The sequence below is a fragment of the Propithecus coquereli genome, unplaced genomic scaffold, assembly GCF_000956105.1.
Source record: "Propithecus coquereli isolate 6110/MARCELLA unplaced genomic scaffold, Pcoq_1.0 Scaffold438, whole genome shotgun sequence".
Classification (NCBI taxonomy): Eukaryota; Metazoa; Chordata; class Mammalia; order Primates; family Indriidae; genus Propithecus; species Propithecus coquereli.
The window spans coordinates 1253693-1270784 of record NW_012150152.1 but is presented as its reverse complement, the minus strand read 5'-3'; the positions used below and the strand labels follow the sequence as shown (position 1 = coordinate 1270784).

General features: G+C 63.0%; 2 protein-coding genes across 2 annotated transcripts in view; both read left to right on the top strand.

Annotated features, from left to right (window-relative positions):
• The first annotated feature begins 2568 nt into the window (after positions 1-2568).
• On the top strand, positions 2569-11871 carry PIK3R2 (phosphoinositide-3-kinase, regulatory subunit 2 (beta)). Its single transcript, XM_012654124.1, has 15 exons — positions 2569-3188; positions 5812-5904; positions 6214-6264; positions 6355-6486; positions 6572-6782; positions 7259-7344; positions 7500-7608; positions 7703-7801; positions 7954-8134; positions 8239-8364; positions 9315-9457; positions 9735-9911; positions 10768-10839; positions 11027-11197; positions 11391-11871. The coding sequence occupies exons 1-15, from the start codon at positions 2867-2869 to the stop codon at positions 11596-11598; spliced, it is 2181 nt and encodes a 726-aa protein (XP_012509578.1). The 5' UTR covers positions 2569-2866; the 3' UTR covers positions 11599-11871.
• Positions 11872-14758: 2887 nt separating this feature from the next.
• The window catches only part of IFI30 (interferon, gamma-inducible protein 30), a 10943-nt gene continuing 8609 nt past the window's right edge, over positions 14759-17092 (top strand). The window contains exons 1-4 of the mRNA XM_012654122.1: positions 14759-14885; positions 15852-16034; positions 16120-16194; positions 16394-16486. Of these exons, the coding sequence (XP_012509576.1) occupies positions 14781-14885; positions 15852-16034; positions 16120-16194; positions 16394-16486 (456 nt within the window). The 5' untranslated portion in view covers positions 14759-14780. The remainder of the gene's footprint in view (positions 14886-15851; positions 16035-16119; positions 16195-16393; positions 16487-17092) is intronic.

The following is a 17092-nucleotide window of genomic DNA, read 5'->3' as shown; positions in this document are numbered from 1 at the left end:
GCTATTTCCGGAAACAATCTTCGCCATCTGGGCTCTGGCGGGCCAAGTTGCTCCCGGAGGTCACTCCCTGTTTCCGGACGCTCTGGGTTGCCATGGAAACGCCTTGAACTCCGGCTTTTCCTCGGATCTCAGCTTTTTCGGCCGTCTCCTAACAAGTTCAGCTTTCTGTGGCGAGCGCCTTCCTGTTTCCTGAGCGTCAGGTTGCCTCCTCTGCCTTCTGGAACCGTCCATGCCTTGGCAGTCCCCGAAGCTGGCGGTCGCCTCTCGGTCTGAACTCCCAAGGCTTCCAGTTGCGACTGCGCACGCTCGATTCTTTCCAGAAACGCTCCGCGCTCTCGGGGCTCAGCCTCTGTTCCCCAGTCCAGCTGTTGCTCGTTCGGCCAATTCCGGAATCGCTCGCGCGTCTCTAAGCCTAGCCGAGCCCAGCCGAGCCCAGCCTCGGAGCGAGGGGCCGAGCCGACGGCGCTCGACTGTTTCCGGAAACGCTCGGCTGTCTCAGGGTGCTCGCCAGCCCGCTAGTCCCGCGGGATTCTGTTCGGCTATTTCCGGAATCACTCGGGCGCCCCCCACCCCTGGGCTCCGCCCCGGCCTCGGCGCACCCGCCCGGCCCGAATGCGTTCGGGCATTTCCGCCGGGGGCGGGCTGGGCCGCTCGGAATCGTGGCGGTGGCGGTGGCGGTGGCGGTGGCGGAGGCGGGGATCCCGCGGCTGCGGCGACGGCTGCCGCTGTGGAGCCGCTGGGCGGGCTCGGCTCAGCGTGACGGTGGCCGCGGCGGCGGCTGCGACCAAGTAAGTCCGGACTGGCAGTCGCGGGGAGAGGGGCGGGGGTGCGCGTGAATGTGGGGGTGCGGCCCGGGTGGAAGGCAGAGCGCGAGAGCCGGGCTGCACCGGGCCCGCGGGATCAGGGGGCCGCGGGGAGAGAGGCCGCGGGCCCCGCTGGACAGCGGCGCAGCCTGCCCAGGACAGTCGGGGCCGAGAGGGGCCCCTCGCGGTAGTACGGGGCTGGGGCCGCCATCGCGCATGCAGGGAGGCCCTGCCCCGAGTGGGGCGTCGATCAGCAATGAGGGGCGCCCAGGCACTGCGTGGGGCATAATGGGGCGCAGGAGGGTCGGGGGTCGACCGCACTTCCGGTGCCCTGGCGGGACTGCCGGGTCCACGCAGGCCAGAGTGCGCGTCTGCGTGAGCGCACAGGCCCTGCCTTCACCCGCGGAGCCCCTCGCCAGGCCTGCCCCGCCCCCCGCCCCCCGCCACCCCTGCATTCGGGGAGCGCCGATGCCTGGGCGCGCACACCCGGGCGTGTGCAAACGTGTGCGCACCGGGAGCGGGGGCGGGCAGGCAGGCAGATCCAGGCGGTTGGTTTCCTGGGCAGCCCCTCTCCGGGCCTCAGTTTCCCCACCTGTAGAATGGAGGCGACAGGGGCCGGAGAGTGGGTAAGTTGGGGCACCTGGGATATGGAGCCCCTGCTCCCTGCTTGGACACCTACTGGAGCTGGAATGAAGTCCAGACGCTCCCCCTGGCACTCGAGGCCCTCCTGAGGTGGTGTCTTTCCTACAGCCACCCTGAGCTCTTGGCAAGCAACTTCTCGCTGCCCAGCACACCCGCCTATCCTCCGTGATGACCCACTCTCTAGAAAAGCACACCCCACCCCTATCCCCTCCCTCGCGGGAGGCCTGAACCTGCAGGGTTGGGCTGGGAAGATGTCTGTGCCCGTCTCTGCCTCCCCAGGCTGGACTCCTGCACCCGCCCTCCCCTCCGTCCATCCACCTTCTCTGGGCTCCTTGTCCTACCCTGAGGCTAAGGTCCCCTGTGGCTCTTCCCAGCCCCTCTTCCCTCCACGTTTTGCACCTACTGTGGGTCCCACACTGAGCCAGGCTGGGGACACCAACACCTACCCCAGCCAACTCCCGGGTCGCCCACCACCATCTGCCTGCAGAGCTAGAGGTCCATTTGCTTGTGCCAGGGCCTCTCCCTGGACCTCCTTCCATACCCTTGCTCAGCTGGCCTGACCCCTCCACCAGGCTTCCAAAGTACGCTAAAGTGTCCCTCATTGCGCCCTCCCCACTCTGGGTATGACTATCTGGCCATGTGGCTGCCACCTTGGAGTTGGGTGGATCTGGGTTTAAGTCCTGGCTTCTTCCTGGCCCACTGAGTGGCCCTACAAAGGCCAACCTAAGCCTTAGTTTCCCCATCTCTAACAGGGGTGATGAAGAGCTTGCTTACTGAGCATGCCCAGGGCAGGTTCTTAAGAACTCTGCTCCCAATAACCCTAAGGGAGGGCTGTTAGTGCACCCATTTTACAGATGGGGAAACTGAGGCCCAGGAGGGCAGGGACTGGCCCAAAAGTCACCCAGCAATTCAGGAAATTCCAAACCTGGATTTGGGTCCCTCTCTGTGTTGGGGGTGGGAGGAGTCGGCCCGTCTAATGCTGCCCTATCCCTCTCTCCTCCCTAGGTCAGCATCCTCGGCCAGTGCGATGGTGGCAGCCTGCACCCTCGGCTCCCTCGTCTGGCGCAGCCAGAAGAGCCGCCAGCCTGGGGTGCCAATGGCTCCCCACGTGAGGGAGTGAGCGGCCTGCCCAACCCCACCCACTGATGGGGGACGTAGTGGCCCAGTGACTGAGACTGCGCCACCGACCCCCTCCCACCCGGTGACGAATGGTGGACAGAGTGACCAGTGGCCCCTGCCAGGGTCGTGGAATAATGGGAAGTGAGGCATGAGCGGCCCTCGTGGTCGCCTGTGACTGTTGGAAATAGAGGTCCCAGCGCCCCAGGCCAAGCCAGTGGACCCTCCTGGCCACGGCCCCGGCTGGTGGAGCCAGTGGGGCCCCAAGAAGCCGAGTGACCATCCAGACCACACCCCACCCAGCCATGGCAGGCGCTGAGGGCTTCCAGTACCGGGCACTGTACCCGTTCCACCGGGAGCGGCCAGAGGACCTGGAGCTGCTGCCGGGCGACGTGCTGGTGGTGAGCCGGGCGGCCCTGCAGGCGCTGGGCGTGGCTGAGGGTGGCGAGCGCTGCCCGCAGACCGTGGGCTGGATGCCCGGCCTCAACGAACGCACGCGGCAGCGAGGTGACTTCCCTGGCACCTACGTGGAGTTCCTAGGGCCTGTGGCCCTGGCCCGGCCCGGCCCTCGCCCACGCGGCCCCCGCCCACTGCCCGCCAGGCCACGCGATGGGCCCCCTGAGCCAGGTGAGCAGCAGGCAGGGGCCCTGGAAAGGGGGTGGTCCCCTCAGATCCTTGGTCTCCTCTTCTTTACAGTGAAGCACTGGGACCTGTCCCAGGGGAGGGGGACATTGGTCATTTGACAAGTGTTGACCTCACTATTGTCCAGTGCTGGGCTCAGCAGTGGACACAAGGCCTGGCCCTGCTGTCGTGGGCTTCTGGTTCAAGAAGTGACGAGTGCATGATTAGGTGGTGACAGAGGCAGTGAGGAAGGAGCGTGGCATGGCGAGAGCTGAGGGTGGAGTGCCCAGGACGTGGGCACAGGGCAAAGGCTGCAGGTGGGAATGCAGTGGCAGGCTCAGGGAACAGAGGAAGGAAACAAGAGCCGGGACTTGGGGACTTGGTGGGGTGAATTTTGAAGATAATGGAAAGTGTTCAGTAGGAGTCAGAGGTTCAACCTACCTTCATCCTGCATTTTGCAGACAGGGTCCCTCAAAGAACCCCGTTACCCCAATTTCACCTGGTTTCCAAAATGACGGAGCCATAAAGCCCAAAGAGGGAGGATGCTCAGTCAAGGCCGTGCAGCACTGTGGGGCGTGAGGACCCCGCATTCTTCCCCAAAGACCCCTGGCCATCCCCACTTCCCAGGGCATGCTGGGAGTGGAGAATCGGGGCACCGAGTATGTGCTAGAATTGCTGAATGCTAGGCAGGGGGTGTGGGTTCCAGCTGGGGAAATAGGCTCGAGTTGGGAGGAGGAGGCTGAGGAGGGCTGAGGGCCCAGCACGGCGTGGTCTGACCCTCTCAAGCACAAGGGGGCCGAACGACTCACTCGGGCTCAGCCACCCAGTGAGGCCAGGGCCCTGGGAGGTGCCAGGGGACACTGCCCAAAGAGGGTCAGGCCAGAGTCCCACTGCATGGGGCAGAATGTGGGACACCGAGGTGGTGTGGGGCTGGCTCGGCCTCGCAGCATCTGGTGTCTCCAGGGCCCGGGCCTGCATCCCGCCTCAGCCTGGAGGGGCAGGAGGTGGCCCCATCTGGGCTCCCAGCCAGAATCTGCCTCTCCCCCTGGTAACAGCACCTGCCTCCTCTGTCTGGCCTTTATCCAGCCACCACACACGTCCCCACGTGGGGCGGCTGTCCAGCCCCACCCTCCAGATCTTCCAGGGCTATGTGACCTGGGCCAGAGCCCGCCCTCTCCAAGCCTCAGTTTCCTCATCTGCAGACAGCAGGGTTGGTCCCTTGGCACATTGGGCCCTGCAGCTCCCAGTGCTGGGACCTCCCAGTGTGCCGAGTGGGGAGCAGAGGGCGGAGCCCCGACATCGCCTGGCCTCCCCTGGCTGTGCACCCACAGGGAGGTTGGTCCCTCTCGGAGCCACAGTTCCTCATCTGTAAAATGGGGGGATGCCTGTTCCCACGGGCTCTCCCTCCCCATTCTGCAAGCCAATCACAGGCGAGTTCCAGGCTTGAATTTCCAGATCACATGGCCGGAGTGCCACCCACCTCCTCTCCCCTTGTTCTTTTTCATTTTTTTGGCATTTTCGGTGCAGCTGGGCCTTTCTCCAGCTCCGGGTGCCACCTGGCCCATCACTCAGGGAGGCCCCGCAGGCCCCGGCTTGCCCCTGCCGTGTGCCAGGGCGTCCTTGCCGAGGGCCAGAGTCGCATCCAATGGTGGCGTGCAGGCAGAGCGCAGCGGAGCCGCCTGCGCACAATGGGCCGACCGGCGGGGGAGGGAGGGCTGGGAGGGGGCTGGGCCCAGGAGGCCTCAGGTGCCCACGGTGGGGTTGGGGGTTCAGGGTTTGTAAAAGAGGGGGGAACTACTTTTTAGAAGCAAAATGACTTAGACAATGGGGAAAGGTCCTTGGAATAAGCTGTTCAGATCCGGACAGGGATGTTTTCCTTGTGTCCCTTTTCAACCACTTTTTTGTTTGCATCAAGAAGGCAGTGACAATGCCATCAGCCCATTTTTCAGTTGAAACTGAGGCCCAGAGAGGGCAGGTCCCGTGCCAGAGGTTGCACAGCAGGCTGTATGGTGGAGCCCCAAACCTGCTGTGTGAGTTTCAGTGGCTGCCATAAGGAATCACCACAAACCGGTGCCTTCAAACAAGAGAAATGTTTTCTGTCCTGTTTCTGGAGGCCAGAGGCCCTAAACTGGGACCATGCTCCCTCTGAAAGCACCAGGGGACAGACCTTGCCCGCTCCTTCCAGCATCTCTGGGCGGCCCTTGGCTGGTAGGCGGATTATTCCAGTCTGTTTCTGGCTGTCTTCTTAAAAAGACACCAGTCGTTGGATTTGGGGCCCACCCCAGAACCAGGATGACCTCTTCTAGAGATCCTTACTTTACTCTCATCTGCAAAAGCCCTCTTTCCAAACAAGGTCCCAGTCACGGGCACCGGGGGTCGGGACTTGGCATGTCGTTTGGAGGCGCACTGTTCAGCCCGCTACACCTGCTCTCTGAAGCTGTGCGAACTCCTGGTTCTTCAACCAGAAAATTGTTTCCCATCAATGTGGCCCTCCCAGCCCCTCCAGCTCAGGCCTTCTGGCTGCCTGAGCTGGGCCCTGCCTCGAGCCACCCAAGCTGAGCTCCGGCCAGCAAAGAGAGGGGCTGGGATCCTTCCAGAGCCCCACCAATATGCTGTCCTCTCCTGCCAGGCCTTGCACTCCCCGACCTGCCAGAGCAGTTCTCCCCTCCTGATGTGGCACCCCCTCTTCTGGTGAAGCTCGTGGAGGCCATTGAGCGGACAGGTGAGCCTCAGCCTGGGGGCAACCCTGCATTCTCCTTGCTTACCTCTAGGGATAGGCGATTCATCCCCCTCACAGGGCTGCACGGGAGGAGGCTGAGCCTGGATGCGCTGGGCCTCCAGATTGAATAGGGTAGGGCAAGGAGTGACTCCCAGGGGGACATAGGAAAGTGGACAGGACCAGGCCATTGCATGTGCTGTTCTCCTGTCTCTTCCGAAGTGAGACTGCAGGGGGCTTGCGTAGCCAGCCCAGGCCTCACGGGGTCGGCGCAGGATTTGAGAGCCAGCTCACCTGTCCCCACTTATCCCCCAGGGCTGGACAGCGAATCCTACTACAGGCCGGAGCTGCCCGCCCCGCGCACAGGTGAGGGGAAGCCTCAGGGGGAAGGGGTGGGGGAGGAGCCGCCAGGGGCCGCAGTGCAAGTCCGTGGGACGTATCCCCCTGCACCCGCAGACTGGTCCCTGAGCGACGTGGATCAGTGGGACGCCACAGCCCTGGCAGACGGCATTAAGGGCTTCCTGCTGGCTCTGCCCGCACCCCTCGTGACACCCGAGGCCTCGGCCGAGGCGCGCCGGGCCCTGCGGGGTGAGCCTGGTGGGCAGCCCGGGTTGGGGAGGGGCTGCGGCGGGCGGGCGCCTCCCCGGCTCACTGCCCCGCCGTCTGTCCGCAGAGGCCGCGGGGCCCCTGGGGCCGCTGCTGGAGCCCCCGACGCTGCCGCTGCACCGCGCCCTCACGCTGCGCTTCCTGCTGCAGCACCTGGGCCGCGTGGCCCGCCGCGCCCCCGCCCTGGGTCCCGCGGTGCGGGCGCTGGGCGCCACCTTCGGGCCGCTGCTGCTGCGCGCACCGCCGCCCTCGCCGCCGCCCGCGGGCGCGCCTGATGGGTGAGGGGCGGGGCCTTGCCCCGGTGCGGAAGGGCGGGGCTGAGCCGGCGCGAGAGGGGCGGGGTTTGGTGGGTGGGGCTTGGCCGGAGTGGGCGCGGCCTGGGCCATAAGAAGGGTGTGGACGTGGTCGAGGGCAGGACAGAACCGCGCGTATGTGATGGAGAGGAAGAGAGAAGGGGAGGGGACCTGGGCTCCGGAGTCTGGGGACATAGGGTAAGCATGTGGGTGAGGCCTGTACCCTCGCTTCTGCTTACCCCACCTCAGGTGCACTCCATAAATGTATGAGCATTTATGGAGCGCTTACTGTATATTCATACACAGGAGTTAGCCTCTCACACCTACCTATATCACCTCCCCTCTTGCCTGCACATCCCTTCACGTATACACGCCCCTAGTGCAAGCACGTGCAGAATTGTGTGCACCCGCGTGGGCAGACAGGCCCTACCCCGTCTTCACCACAGTCTCCTTCCCCCCAGGAGTGAGCCCAGCCCTGACTTCCCGGCAGTGCTGGTGGAGAAGCTGCTTCAGGAACATTTGGAAGAGCAGGAGGTTGCGCCCCCAGGTGACACCCCTTTGTAATGTCATCATTTCTTATTGCTAGGGGTCCGTGAATGCTCATCCCAGGGCCCTGCTGGCATCAATAGGCCCGGTTGCAATGGGGGGCAGCCACAGTATACAGTCGGTGTTCAAGATGGCATTTATTTTTCTGTTCCCCAGCGCTGCCGCCTAAACCCTCTAAGGTAAAGCCGGCCGCCGCAGGCCTAGCCAATGGCGGGAGCCCACCCTCCCTGCAAGACGCTGAGTGGTACTGGGGGGACATCTCCAGGTAGGGTTGCTGGTGTGGGGTCAGGGACCGAGGAGGTGCCATGTGGTGGGCAGGGTCTCCAGGTGGGCAGCCGCAATCCTGAGTGTCCCCACAGGGAGGAAGTGAATGAGAAACTCCGGGACACACCTGATGGCACCTTTCTGGTCCGTGACGCATCCAGCAAGATCCAGGGGGAGTACACGCTGACCCTCAGGTGGGGGCCTGGCCCTTCAGGGATGACTGGGGGTCAGAGGTCACAGAGACCAGGTGCTCAGAGGGGGTGAGAGGTGTACAGTGTCAGGGCCAGTGGACTGGGGTCAAGTTTGGGGTCCTTCTGGGTGCCAAGACCCCCTCTACTCCCTCCAGGAAAGGCGGGAACAACAAGCTGATAAAGGTCTTCCACCGCGACGGGCACTATGGCTTCTCGGAGCCGCTGACCTTCTGCTCCGTCGTGGACCTCATCAGCCACTACCGCCACGAGTCGCTGGCCCAGTATAACGCCAAGCTGGACACGCGGCTCCTCTACCCGGTGTCCAAGTACCAGCAGGTCTGTGCCAGGGTGGGCACCGGGGAGGCTAGCGTCTGGGCCTCAGTTTCCCAGGTAGGCCCGACGAGGCCACACAGCTCCCTGAGTCCACCGGGTGTCCCCAGGACCAGATCGTCAAGGAGGACAGTGTGGAGGCGGTGGGCGCCCAGCTCAAGGTCTACCACCAGCAGTACCAGGACAAGAGCCGCGAGTACGACCAGCTCTACGAGGAGTACACACGCACCTCCCAGGTACCCTGGGCCCCACACACGGGGAAACCGAGGCACAGAGGGACAGTGGAGCACAACAGCCAACCTCGGGGACCACGAGGATGGACGTACAGTTCCAGGTCACAGAACAGGCACTTGGCACCAGGGGCTGTTCTAAAATAAGCGTGTGTGGTTTTAAAACGACACAGGAAGCCAGACCCTGGGGGGTGTCTCAGGTGAGCCTCTGTCTCAGTCTGAGCCTCGGTTTCCCCTTCTGCAAAATGGAGCCATGGATCTCGACTGCTTGATCTCGAGTCCTTCAGGCAGAATGTTACTCGCATTAGTGATCATAACCTAGCAGTTGGTTACGGGAAACGGCAGCATTTTCTAAAGCAGGGAGCTTCGTCACGCAGGGACGGTGTCAATGAGCTGCTTTTGCAAGTGGAGAGGGGACAGATTCAGACTGAACATCCTGTCTCTGGCCAGGAACTGCTCAGTCCCTCCGTAGTCCCCAAGGATGTGCTTCCTGTCCCCTTTTTCCTGATGGGTTAGCTGAGGCTTTCAGTGGCCGAGACACCTGTTCAGGATCAGTTAGGAACATGGTGACCTCAAAAGTGACTTAGGTCATCTGAGCCTCAGTTTCCACAATAACAGTTCTTTGTAGGGGGCTTCTGGGAGGTTCTGTGGGATAATACATGGGAAGTACTTACGAACATGGCAACTGGGTTTATCAGTAATCCTTGGCAGAGTCAACAGGTTCCAGTGTTTGGAGGTACCTATGGAAATATGTAGAGGAGGAGGAGGTTTGGGGAGTGGGGTTTTTAAGGCTGAATAGGAGTCCATTTGATACAGTAGGAGTTAAAAGAATGACGCTCCCAGTAAAGGGAACAGCTTGAACAAAATCTCAACTTCAGAGTTGGGATCTGCCTTCACCCCTCAGGAGGGACTTTTGGGGAGTTCCAGGAGGTGCTAAGATGCACCCCCTCCTCCAGGAGCTACAGATGAAGCGCACAGCAATCGAGGCCTTCAACGAGACCATCAAGATCTTTGAAGAGCAGGGCCAGACGCAGGAGAAGTGCAGCAAGGAATATCTAGAGCGCTTCCGGCGTGAGGGCAACGAGAAGGAGATGCAGAGGTGAGTCCGCTCCTCTGCCCTGCCCACCCCGCCATGACCTGGCACAGTGCAGGCAGGGAAAGGGAGGAAATGAAGGGGGACAGCTGGTGTTCCACCTGTAGCGGAAGGGTGGTCAGTTGTAGTGGGCTTTGAAGGATGAATAGGAGTTCGCCAGAAAGAAATCAGAGGAAATAGCGTGTGTACAGGCTTAGAGACTGGAAGTACACAGTCTGGTACCAAGTAGGTCCCCAAGAAAACCCCAGAGCTATCTGAGGCCTCTGAGCCACCCCTCCCACAGGATCCTGCTGAACTCAGAGCGGCTCAAGTCTCGCATCGCAGAGATCCACGAGAGCCGCACGAAGCTGGAGCAGCAGCTGCGGGCACAGGCCTCGGACAACCGGGAGATCGACAAGCGCATGAACAGCCTCAAGCCAGACCTCATGCAGCTGCGCAAGATCCGAGACCAGTACCTCGTGTGAGTGGCCGGCTCTGTGCCCACCGGTCCCGGTCAGCACTGGGGCGCTCAGAGATCTCTACAGGCATCTCGCTCTCCCTGTCTCCACCAGGTGGCCCTTCCTGCCCCGCTCCCCAGACCCCTCATCTGCCCACGAGCCCCTTTGCTGTCAGTCAGGCCTGGAACTCTGTCCCTCCTGGGCCCCTGGGAAGGGCTCCCCATGAGTCAGCCTCAACTTCGCCAGACATCTGGGAAATGGCAACGCGGCTCTCACAGGGTTGGGTTGAGCGCCTTCGGTATACACTCCTGCTGTGCAGGCTGGCACGCGAGGTGGCTGTGGCAGCCTCAGCCTGGGTTCCAATCCCGCCTCCACCCGCCAACCTACTGCGGGCGGTAGCGAGGCCCTCCCCCACTTCTGCCTGAGCCTCAGACGCGCCCATGTGCCTGCTGCGTGCCAAGCTGTGCTGAGCACCATGTCTGTATTGGCTCCTTCAGTCCCTTCTAAGTCTTGTAAAGTTTGTCCTTTGCAGCTGGGGAAACTGAGGTATGGAACAGACAGCTGCCCTGTGCAAAGACCAACAGGGCTGTGCAGCCCTTAGGACTGGGCCTCTGGTGACACTAAGGCCTTGCCGGGGCTGGCGCATTCCAGGGGGTGGGTCCTTAAGTGTTAACAGAGGCAGAAAACTGGGGGGCAGGGTGGGGCTCCCTAGCAGAGTGGGAAGCCAGCCTGGGTTCTCGCTGCCCTAGGCCAGGTCAAGGTTGCCCCCTTGTGGCAACTAGGGGCATCGTGCCCAGAGCGTGCGCTCCTAGGTCAGCAGCCCCTGCCTGCTCCCCGTGGGCTGGGTGGGTGAGATCCCACCTTTCCTCTTCCCCTCAGGTGGCTCACCCAGAAAGGCGCCCGGCAGAAGAAAATCAACGAGTGGTTGGGGATCAAAAACGAGACTGAGGAGTGAGTGACCATCTTGAGGGAGGCAGGGAGGGCTTCCCAGACGAGAGGGCCATTTTGGATGGGTTTTGAAGAACGAGTAGGAGTTCGCCACAGAGGAAGAGTTGTCCAGGCAGTTGGGGGGTGTGGGGGAGCCTCAGGTGCTGGCAGTGAGTGACCAGGCACCCCCCTCCCGCCACGCCCCCCACAGCCAGTACGCACTGATGGAAGACGAGGACGATCTCCCCCACCACGAGGAGCGCACGTGGTACGTGGGCAAGATCAACCGCACACAGGCTGAGGAGATGCTGAGCGGCAAGCGGGACGGCACCTTCCTCATCCGCGAGAGCAGCCAGCGCGGCTGTTACGCCTGCTCGGTGGTGTGAGTGCCTGGAGGCTGGGGGGGCGGGGGGATCCCCGCATTCCTTCCAGAGCTCTCTGTGAGCGCCCACTGTGCGCCAGGCCTCCGGAAGGCAGCGAGGAAGAAGCCCCCAGCGGCTGCCGGGGCGAGGAGGGACCATCTGGGCAGGCAAGTAGGGGGGGCCGCCTGACCTGCCCTCTCGTCGGCCCCCCAGGGTGGACGGTGACACCAAGCACTGCGTCATCTACCGCACTGCCACCGGCTTCGGCTTCGCGGAGCCCTACAACCTGTACGGGTCTCTGAAGGAGCTGGTGCTGCACTACCAGCACGCGTCGCTCGTGCAGCACAACGACGCGCTCACCGTCACCCTCGCGCACCCCGTGCGCGCCCCGGGCCCCGGCCCGCCGCCTGCCGCCCGCTGAGCGCTGCCGAGAGCCCGCCAAGCGGAGCCACCCCGGGCCAGGGCCACGGGACAGACCAGCTGCGCCCAGGGGCCTCCAGCTCCCTGGCTCTCTTTGGGGTTCTCAGCGCACCTCTCTACCCCCGCCTCTCCCCAAGTCTCTCCCCACATCGCTGTCTCCATCTGTCTCTGTCTCCGTGTTGGGGGTCCTGCCTGCCCCCCTTCTCCCTGGGCACTGCCCTCACCGTGCCCCAGCCCCCCGACCCTCTGCCCTGCCCACGACAGGCCCCCCGGGTCTAGGAAGCCCCTCCTGGCTGCACCCGCCATGTTTACAGAGGCCCCCGGGCTGCGCGGCCCCAGCCTGGGCGGCCCGATTTTTAAGCCATAGACCTGGGGTCAGGGCAGGAAGGAACTTCCCTCCGCTGCTTCTAAGAACCTTGGCCGTGACGTTCGGGGCTGGGCGGGACCTGCCCCCACGGACCCCAACTTCCCCTCCAAATCCAGAAGTGAAACCTGCTGCCGACTCATCCCCATCATGGGGCCGCGACGAGAAGTCCCCCCGCCCCACAAAAAAATAATTACAAATAAAGTCGTGAGCCGGCCCCAGCCCCCCCGGACCCGCGGCCCGCGCCGCCTCGGTGGCCGAGATGCGACACTGCCCACGCGCTTCCAGTGGGCGCAGATTCAGGGCGCCTCGATCATGTTGGGTTTTGACTGTCTTTTTCCTTGACTGCGAAGCCCTCTGTTCTCTCCTCTTTGGGGACAAGAGCCCTGCTTTTCTACACTGCCCTTGGCCACCACACTGCCTGCCCGGCCCGCCGGGAGGCGGGTTTTGTACGGTACGTCGTTACGGATATAAAACCTCGAACGCGGTGGATGGTTCTGTCGTCAGTGACTGGGCTTCAGGGCGGCGTCCGCGGGCGGGGGCCCTGGCGTTTACGCGGTCGCAGCGGGCCAGGCCTCAGGTTTAACTCCAGGCCGCCGGCGAGGCCCAGGAACCCCCTCGGCCCTGCTCGTTCAGCAGCCCAAGTCCTGGAAGTGGGGGGCCCTGCCCCAGGTCGCGCGGCAGAGGTTTGACCTCTGGCCTGCTCAGGGGACCCTGGACTGCGACCTGACTCCTTGAGGGTTTCCAGGGCTCCACCCTGGGCCCCCCTGCCAGGTTTGAATCCTGTCGCAGCCACCAGCAGTGACCTTGGGAAAGTCACCTGCTCTGTGACCCGCAGCTTCCTCATTCATCGCTGCACGACGTCAGTAGTCACATGGTGGATGATACCCCCCACGCCACCCAGAAGGGTCTGGTCTCCTATGTCCTTGATGTCCCCAGGGAGCCAGCATCTCCACCAGGGTTTGAGGCCCTCCCGGACCCCTGTCTCCACAGGGCCCCAGCGCTCAGCCCACCAGGTCCGCGGGGCTGCCGAGCGGGGGCTGCAGGGGCTGGGCACGAACAGCACAGCCCGCCTGCTGCAGCTTCCTCTCCGCCTGCCATGCTGCCATGGGTGGGGGAAGGGGACAGCAGCTCATGTGGCGTCTAGCCACGCTCAGCCATCCGCTGTGTGTCCTTGGCAAATTAGCCTCCCCTCTCTGATCAGCCATTTCTTTGTTACCAAGAGGGCTCGGGCGTCCCTGCCCCCAGCACCCACTGGACGCCTCTGAGAATTCAGTGATAAAATGGGTTTGGGGCCCAACCTGTGCCTGGCACAAAAGCAGGACAGCAACCAATTGTGAGGTTACACTTCTGATTTCTTCCATCAGGGCTGGTGCTTAGTAACCACTGGAAAAATTGTAGCAGTTCTATTTGTTGTTAGTTCTCCAATGGGCCCCGCCAGTTGTGAAGCGGAGACTGTGAGAAGGAAAAGGCTTTGTGAGGGGCTGGGCCATCTGAGGGACAGGGTGGGGGTACATCCCGCCACTGGCACTTCAGGGGAGCCCTGGCTCCCAACCCTGCTGCTACGTGTGGGGACACGTCCTAGCTGGGCCCCCCAGAACTGGAGGGGGACACAGGCTGCAGAGCTGGGGTCTCAGCTCCATCTCCCAGCCAGGTTTGGGGCGTTTCCTTTGTGGGATCCGGTCCTGTGTCCTGCCCTGCATCTGAGACCGGCAGTCTGGACGTCTCGCGGTCCCCCCAACACCCCCAGCCTCCACCCAGCCCTTTCGGGAGCTGCCTTCGCTGCCGGCTGCGGCCTGCGTGGGCACCTCCCAGGCCCCCAACACCCAGCCTGGGGAACTGTCCCCCTGCCTCTGAGCCCTCCGTGGCGGCTGTGACTCCCAACCTCACTGTTTTGCCCATTATTCAGAAGGAGAGACTGAGGCTCCATCTCTTGAGGACCCCAGCAGAGTCCAAAGTCAAACTGGGGGCCAAGCTGGTTCCAGGTAGACTGTCCCTCATGGCCACCCCCACGTCCCCTCTCACGGCTGGCACAGCCTCCCTTCTCTCCCCCACGGGAGTCCTCTGAGGGTCAGGAAGGCCGCGCTCCCCCTGAGCCTCGGACCCGGGAGAGAAGGAACACGGCTCTCCTCCCCCCAGCCCCACGCCAGGGTGGGGCCCCCAGAGAAGTGAGGCTCCCCTCCCGCGCCGGCTTCTGCTTTCCAGCCCAGCTGTGGCCAAGCCTGAGTCAGCCCCGCGGGACGGGAGATGGGTCCGGAGCGCCCGGTGGGGAGGCCGAGGGGGAGAGGGCAAGGGCAGGTCCTGTGCCCTCGGCCTGACGGGGGCTCCCAGGCCAGGCGGGGTATCGCCCCCATAGCGCGCCGGCTCCATCCCACAGAGTGTCCCCAAGGCTAGGGACCAGGGCCAGGAGCACCCTAGGCGCCCCCAGAGGGTCCTGGGCACGCGGAGATGCCCCCATCTCTCCCGGTCTCCCTGCAGGTCTGGCTCTGAGGGTGCCACCTCCCCTCCCCTGGTCGCCCAGAGCCTCATGTGACGGGCAGGGCTGACTGCCAGGAATGCAAAGGGGCGTCGAGGGCACCTGGACGCCTCATGACTTGGGCCCAGCACCTGGCAGGGCTCGCGTTGGAAAGGGAGACGCAGAGAGGAAAGCTGAGGTCCCACGGACAGACGGACGCCAGGATCCCGGAGATGCTGGCCAGGGCCCTGGGGGCGTGGGCACGGGGAGGCGGGCCCAACTTGGGGGCCGGGCCACCGCCTGGTTAAAGGCGGCTCGTTCTTCCAGCAGCTGCTCCCACTGCCACACCTCTGACCCCGCGGGGATGGCCCTGCCACCGCTCCTGCTGCTCCTGCCCCTGCTGCCGCTGCTGGCGGACCCCGCGGCCGCGCGGGCGTCACTCGCGCACCAGAGGCCAGGCACCTGCAAGGTACGGACAGCAACGGGGCAGGCCGGTCAGAAAGGACCGGCAGCCTGTTGGGGCAGGCGACTCCTCCGTGCTCCCCAGACCCACAGGGGACAGTCGGGCCCGGGACAGGACGCTGTTCTGGCTGGTGCTGAAACCCCCTTCCGTCCCGGTGGCCGCGCTCTCTGCCGGTCCTTTCGCTTTCTCGTCCCATGTCTGGGACACGCAGCTTTCCCCTGCCCGCCCCGGCGGGGATTCACTGAGCGCCCGCTGTGTACTTCTGGGGCAGGAGCTGGGTCCCCTCAGAAGGCCGGGTGCTCAGCGCTGCCGGTGGCCCCGGCTGCGGGCCCGTCCCAGCCCGGAAGGGCTCGCGTGTTTCTGGGACGCAGCAAACGCGCCCCGGAATCTGAGCAACTGACTCTTGGCTCCAGAGACGCAGCCGCCTGCCTCGCTCTGCTGAAGCCGGAAGTCAGCATGTATTAGTCGCCACCTCTGTTCATTCGAAGAGGTTCACGTGGGTCCCTTGAGATGAAGAATAAATCAGTCCACTTGGGTATAGAGCCTTGCTCAGCTCAGGGTCAAGGTTCTGGGGGTGAAGTGGCAAGAAATGCGCATGCATTAGGCTCTGTGGTATGTGCCTCCGAAAAGGCAATGACCAGGAATGTGCATTCCTTGAGCCCTTACTGTATGCAGTTCTTCTGGGAAAGGAATTTCACCTGACCTGGAGGAAAGGAAAGACTGTGCGTACATTAAGTGCCTACTGTTTGGAAGTCTGTGTCATGACCCTTTTGCTAACATACTGAGGTTTAGGAAGGTTTAGGGACACAGCAAAGCCTCAAAGTGAAGATTCCCCTGGTAAGGTCTAGAAGGGGTGCAAGGTGAAGCACCTACTGTTTGCAGTTCCCTTTCTAGAAGAATACCAAGCAGGGCTCAGAGAAAGAAGGGAGCTGCCCAGGACGGCACCTGATGACACCTTTTCCTTCTCTGCAGATGAGTGAACTGTGCCTGCAGTCACCCGTCAGGAAGTCTGACGCGTCACTCGTCAACGTGACCCTCTACTACGAGGCTCTTTGTAACGGCTGCCGGTACTTCTTGGTCCGAGAGCTCTTCCCAACATGGCTTTTCGTCAAAGAGATCCTCAACGTCACCCTGGTGCCCTACGGAAACGCTCAGGTGCGTGGCACTGGGGAAACTGAGGCACGTGGGCAGGGAGCAGGCACCCAGCCTGCCAGCCAGCACTCGCTCTGCTGCCTTGCAGGAAAGGAATGTCAGCGGCAGGTGGGAATTCGAGTGCCAGCACGGGGAGCAGGAGTGCAGGCTCAACAAGGTGGAGGTGAGAGACCCCAGAGGCCGGGCGGGCTGCGCAGGTCTGGGGACACTGCCTGCTGTGCGCGAGGCGGCTGCGAAGCTCTTGGCTCCGTCCCCACTCGTCACTCAGCGCAGCCTCAGAGGGCACCTGTGGTTATTCCCAGAGGGTGTTGGGGTGCTCTGGGCCCCCCTCACTCCGCTCCTGTTCCCCCGCCGGCGCCCAGGCCTGCCTGTTGGACATGCTGGAGGCGGAGGTGGCCTTCCTGACCGTCGTCTGCGTGGAGGAGTTGGATGACATGGAGAAAAATCTCAAACCAGTAAGTGACACCCTCCTTTGACAGGAAGAGGGGGACAGGGCGGCAGGCGGCCTTTCCTGTGCCCGGGCAGACACAGGTTCAAGTCCTGGCCCTGCCCACCCCTGTCTGTGCAGCCCCAGGGAAACAGCCTCCCCTCTGGAAGCCTCATCTCTGAATCAGGGGAACACAGGTCTCCCGGGGTCAGGAGTGGATCTGGGAGGACTTCTTGGAAGAGGCATCTCTGAGTTGGGCGTGGAAGGATGACCAGGAATGTGCAGGGACACGGATGAAGGGGTGTGGACATGATAGGACAGGCCCAACCTACTTCCCTGGGGGATTGTGAAAATTAACTCCCTAAGGACTGAGTCATCTGCTACCATCATTTGTTCATTCACCAAACACGTGGACCACCTAAGACGAATCACTCAGAGACACCCCCAGGCCTGTAGGGTCAGACTGGGTCTGGTCAGAGAGGACACTGAGGAGACGCTGGGGAAGAAGGAGGAAGGGTGTTCCCGGCAGAGGGATCGGCATGTGCGGAGGCTCTGAGGACAGTGTGAGACCATGGAGGTCAGAAGCTGCAGGTCTGGTCTTAAAGGGGACGGCAAGGGGGCTGGGAGGCAGCAA